This window comes from Anastrepha ludens, chromosome 4, assembly GCF_028408465.1.
Source record: "Anastrepha ludens isolate Willacy chromosome 4, idAnaLude1.1, whole genome shotgun sequence".
NCBI lineage: Eukaryota > Metazoa > Arthropoda > Insecta > Diptera > Tephritidae > Anastrepha > Anastrepha ludens.
The window spans coordinates 24,461,720-24,467,719 of NC_071500.1; the positions used below are offsets into that span (position 1 = coordinate 24,461,720).

The window sequence follows — 6,000 nt, forward strand, 5'->3', positions numbered from 1 at the left end:
AGGGACGCAAAACGTTTTCTTTTCATGGCCAAATAGTTTTCCGAATAGGTAGCAGTCACTGGGAGCGATACCAGGCGAATACGGTGAGAGATTAATGGTTAAAATGCGATTTCTAGTTAAAAAGTCAGTCACAAGAGTGACGATGCGATGGTGCATTATCATGCAATAAGTGCCAGCTTCCTCCTTTGGGGTATTTAGAGCGAATTCGACGAATGCGATGCAACAAACGCTTCAAAACGTTAAGATAGAAAATTGCATTAGCGGTATGGCCCATTGGCACGAACTCCTTGTGGGCAATTTCCATGGATTCGTAAAAACAAATGATCCAAACGCGATTTTTTGGGTGGTGGCTCGTGTGGGGCATTCCATTCGGCACGGTGTTGAGATGATTCCATCTCATCCTCAAGACAGCTTCTGCAGAACGGACCTGAGGCAATCCCAAATCTCACCGCATGAACAATTAGCGGTAAATGTCCGGTAAGGATACCTACCAAATTGGAGAGCTGTGGCTTTGTTAGCCCTAGGAGTTCCCTCGAGCGTCCCCGATCTTTTTTCGTTTAATACCTGTTATATGAAATCTGATCCTTGCTACTAGAATAAAACGTGGTGTAACGTAAGTTCATTCGCTTTCCCCCCAACCGATACACTTTGAAGAGTTATTTGTTTCTTATAGTTTACTCTGTCTACATTGAGACCAGTATTAACAACAAAAGCGAGGTCATCCTGGAGATTAAACGAAGAATAACTCTTGCCAACAGTTGTTACTTTGGGCACAGTAGGCAATTGAGAAGAAGGCCTCTCTCTCGAAAGACGCAGAGCAGATCGAAATTTTTGGGATCCTTAAAGAGAAAAATTCTTCGAAAAAACTTTACTTCTTAAGTCTTAACGATCCGTACTCATCTAATGCTGGAAAAAAAATTCGTTCTCGAGTTATGTACCCTATGATCAAAAAGTATCGGGAATGGTTAATTTAAACGAACCGCGCAAGTGGGAACCGGTCCATATTTTTTCTTATGTTAGTAGGACTATAAGAATATTATATATCCGTTGGAAGCGTTTGAGAGATCATACACGTCGATAGAGGAGATCAAAGAGAATGTAACGAAGGAGCTGAAGACCATCCCTTCGTCGGCCTACCAGGGATGCATGGAGAACTGGGTTAAACATTGGCACATGTGTCATATTTTGAAGGAGATAAAATAAATTTGCCTAAAATTTAATTCTGTTTTATTTTATTTAAACATTCCCGGTACTTTCTGATCATAGGTACTATATGTTACATATAAACGCTAAAACAAATATGAAAAAAAGCAATCAAATATTTTCTAGAGGCGGAACAAGGCGTCTAATAAATTACTTTTCCCCGGCAAAAAATGGTACAAATTACCGTAAACCTTCAATATTTTAGACGATTTTAACAGTTCGAACCACTGTAGCCGAATGGGTTGGTACGTGACTGAGAAGCTCGGCAAAACACCCAAAAAGGGTGTAAGCACCAATAGTATATATGTATGTATATAGAAGGAGTTTCATGTAATATTAAAAACAATTTTTTTTTTTGCAAGTTTTAATTTTCTTTTATTAAAAAAAAAATGTGTTTATATTTTTGAAAATATATTTATAACAAATTTTTCACTACAACTACTTACACGTGCCAAGAATCGAAATGAAATGTACTGTACAAATTACATTTGATTTGAGAAGATGCATAATAGCAGAAGTCTATTGTATCACAAAATTTTATACTTATAAAACTTCCCGTCATTGAAGCTTCTTATTTCAAATTATATCACGTTCAAATTCCAAGTTACTCGATTTTTAGATTTTTGTCCACGCTCGGTGCCCTTTTCTCCGCTAGAGCGTAAGAAGTACTTCTCGCTTCTGTAAACGAATCAGTATGAGCAGGGCTTTCGCTCCCAAAAATAATTGCGTTGACAGTTTCAACACTTTTGAAGAGGAATCAAACTTACTGAAAATAATAAGACTAGATAAACTAGAACGACGAGGAAAAGAACGCTAGAAGACGCTAAAGAAAGTTTAAATTAACAAATCAAAATTCGATGTAGTGATGCTGGTAGTTTTCGATATTATACGATTGCGCACCTCACTGGGCTCGTGAAGGACAATTATTAATTAACATAGTTACTTTTACGTTTTTGCCTAAACTCCCCGAAAGAGAAAGGATAGAAGTTTTTACTCAAGTATTGCATATCAATGTTAGACCTACTCGCCTTTTTCGCCAGGTCACCACTTCTATGTGTTTGTTGAGTTGAAAAAGGACAACAAATTTGCGTGTATTGGAGATGTGAAAGAGGAAACCATATGAGTCCTCAAGGATCTGTAAAAATAAGAGTTTCAGCACTGATACGTACTATGGTAGATTCGAAGGGAGCATTGTTGGGACTGTAAAATAAGCCCCTGTCATCTATTGTTCGAAACAGGCCTGGAGGTAGGCAGCTGAAGTCAGCGTACAGTCGCCTAGTTCACAGCATCAAGAAATTGACATCATGCCCTTTTAATGCAGACTCCTCCTCAGGAAATATATTGTTCAATGGCCCGGTGAAATTCTTTATTTATTTCAACCTAAGTATACAACTAATTGAGGAAGTGTTTGATTTCTCTAGCATTGTTGCTCAAAAACATTGAGTTTTATCTGTCTATCCTTCGAGGTCTGTTTGGCGGTGATGTTTTTAAAATGAGCTCCTTTTTTTGTCGGGACAAACTAGCAAGTATGATACATGACCCAGACAACATTAAGTCCATTGTAAAAGGTTCCCTTTTTAACTTTCTTTAAATCTGCCAAGCTCGCTTGTTAATTTAAGTAATCCGTGTGTTCACCGTGCTTTGATGGCTGCAAAAGGGAGTGGTGACTCTAGCTAAAGAGTCAGAGATCTCGTTAGCCACGATAACTACGTTTCTCGTGACCCATTTAACATCAGGGTATTATGTTCAGCCTGGATTTACAGTACCCAATTACTCTTGAAAAGGGTTTGCTGTTGCTGCAGACACATCTGTTTGCCACAAAAAAGTTCATCGCTTCTTGAATAGCATATGAGTACACCTCCGCTTGAAACACAGATGCGTACGTTCTAAGAGCAAAGTATAGTTTTAATTACAGTAAGTTAAGATTATTTATAAATATCTAAATTGTATTTGTTGGAATATTTTAGCGGCCTCGATAGTCTAGCGTAGGCGCACTAGCCTGCCATCCCAGAGGTTGTGGGCTAGAATCCCACGTGAAGCACAGTCCACGCACTTTTCCAAATTTATCTACTTTCCCTCTCTCTAATAATTTTCCATTCCAAAAACATTTCCCAAACTCACTTCTCAAACCCAAACTTATCTTTTCGATCGTCACTCCCGCACAATAGTCAGCGCATTATTCACATTGTGGCTAGTAAAATAAGCAAAGCAGACACACCAAAATTTAGCCAAGTCCTCAACCATTTGTGCCATCCTTCTGGCAGAAAAATGTGAACCACAGATGGCGCTCCAAGCAGTAAAAAGGCGTTGTTCCTGAGCTATTTTGTTCCTATTTAGAACTGGTAGCGGTAGGCTAATCACTTACCCTGTCAGAAATCAAAATAGATTAATGAAACCAACGCAAGACTGAGTCTTGTCGAGGCCCTATGCTCCCGAGAGGAGTGAACAAGGAAAAGAAGGCAAAAATTTTACTTTGGCAAATATATGTAATTTTAGATTCAAAGAGTTTCAACTTCAATCAAACCTTGGCAACTGTGCGTAAATAAGGTGTTGAGAGAGGCTTGTCGAAACCAAGCAAGTGTTGAATATCTTTGAAACAGTGTCTAATAAAGTTTTCGCAGTGAACAAAGCCAATTTTTCTTTGCATATGCACTAATAGCAGGGTTTTTATTAATTGTACTAAATATTCGATTATTTGCAATGCATAGTAAATACAAAAGTAATTCTTAACACAAAACATAAATATAAAAAATTATATGTAATTATATTAAACTTAACAGATGTTAAATAAATTAACAATCGAGTTGAAGTAAAACTCAAACTCTGTGATGTATTTACGCAAATTACTTTTGGAACGCTTACTCTTGACTTCTGAAAAGCCACATCCTTAGCCTCTAATTAATCCTTTTTTCTTTGTTAGAAAGGAAATTAAAAGAGTGAGTGATGATGATGATGGCTCAATAGTGGTGCCGAGTGCAAATGCGCGGCATGCAAATGAGCATGAGGCGCTACAATTTTGGCCACATGAGCATGAGGAAAGGCATAACCAACCGACACATGATGTGTGGTGGTTTTGGGTCCGGGAATGGCACGGTATGTAGGAGCAACAAAAGGTGCAGGTTCCAATACTGGAGCAGACAAAACTGGTACTGGTACGGGCAGAGGAGCGGGCAGCACATGATGATGATGATGCACTACTGGAGCGGGCAAAAGAGGAGCTGGCAGAATAGCCGCAGGAGCTGGAGCTGGAAAGAAGGGTGCGGGAGCAGGAAAGATGGGTGCGGGAGCGGGAGCGGGAAAGATGGGAGCAGGAGCTGGTAAGATGGGAGCAGGTGCGGGTAGCAGTTGCGCTGGGGCCGGGAGGTATTGGGCGGGTGCTGGCAACAGAGGTGCTGGTGCTGCGGCATGTAGATGAGGCGCTGGCAGCCAGGGCTCAGGAACAGGTGCTGCAGCATGGAAGTGTGTAGGCGGCAATACAGGTGGTGCAAAATCGAAATGTTCGGGTATGGCTGAATGCAGTGCAAAAGGATGAGACGGCTTAGCGACAGCCAAGGCAGCCATGGCTAGCAAAGCAAGAGCCTGAAATGCAAAAAAAGAAATATATCGTCTAGGATGATTTTCATAATTATTATTTATGTATAAACTATACTTACAAATTTCATAAGCGCCATTTTACTTAATTTTTGTCAGAGTTTAACGTTTACTAGATTTTTTCCAACAACCCCACTTGACTATGCAAATGTCACCGTGCTAATGAATTATTAATATTTGATGCGTCAATTTATATGAAAATATTCACATTCCTCAAAATGACTCAAGTAACCATTGGACATTTCACTTTCAGTCCGAAGTGTGCTTTTGATGCCACTGCGACGCCAATCACCAATAAGCGACTGTGGGTGTCCATTTTTGGTGGTCAATTGGGTGGGTCAGTACTCAACGCTTCTTTAGTAAGTATGCAGTTCGAAAGAAAGGCTGCATAGGTTTGTGCGCCTAATAATTTGACTAATTTATTTCTTCAACGTAAACTTGCTTTAATTGGTGGCTTGGCGTATGTAGTAACAAATATTGTTTTTAAAGTAAGGTGATTATGTCACTGGCCTTATAGGTTCATAGTTTTGTGCACACATAGTTTATAGTGCTAAGCATAAGCGATGGTGCATTATCATTATGAAACGCGGTGCAATTATGTCAATGTTAGTGGGTGACATCAACGAATATTTTGTTAACTAAACTGATCTTATTACATTGGGCGACACTAAAAGTTAACGCGGAACGATTTCACAAGCACGCACAACTATAGATTTTATGAAGCAATACAGCATACTCCGTTTTTTATCATCTATTAATTATATTCTAATGGACTATAAAGTTTCAAAGGACTACATTTAAAATAGATAGATAGTTCTAAATACTTATACTTACTATATGATTTAATGTGGATATAAAACAAAAGCAGATATTGCTAGCTATGAAATAAATTTAGTATTCGTTTTTATATTCCAATTTCGCGTCTCTTGCTGTTTTTGAATTTTGAACTTTCCTCCAATGAAGTAAAGTATACGCAGTGTCGTGCCGAAAAGTTAACAAAGAATAAGGCATATTAAACGATTTATTTCAGCCTTTCTTGCAAAAATTTAATAATATTTAATAGCTTGTATGCCCTCCGGTATCTATTGTAACTAATGCTAGTTGACGTGGCATTGAATTTATGAGTTATTGAAGGACACCATGAACGATTTTTGCCGATTCCTATGGAATCCGCTTTGTCCGCTAGCGTCCGCTTTTATAAACTTG

General features: G+C 38.8%; 1 protein-coding gene across 1 annotated transcript; it reads right to left on the reverse strand.

Annotated features, from left to right (window-relative positions):
* Positions 1–3,864: 3,864 nt before the first annotated feature.
* On the reverse strand, positions 3,865–4,874 carry LOC128861146 (uncharacterized). The gene is made up of 2 exons (XM_054099063.1): positions 4,857–4,874; positions 3,865–4,782 (listed from the first exon to the last, which is right to left on the reverse strand). Exons 1-2 carry the CDS (start codon positions 4,872–4,874, stop codon positions 4,132–4,134), a joined length of 669 nt encoding a protein of 222 aa, XP_053955038.1. The 3' UTR covers positions 3,865–4,131.
* Between the last annotated feature and the right edge of the window lie 1,126 nt (positions 4,875–6,000).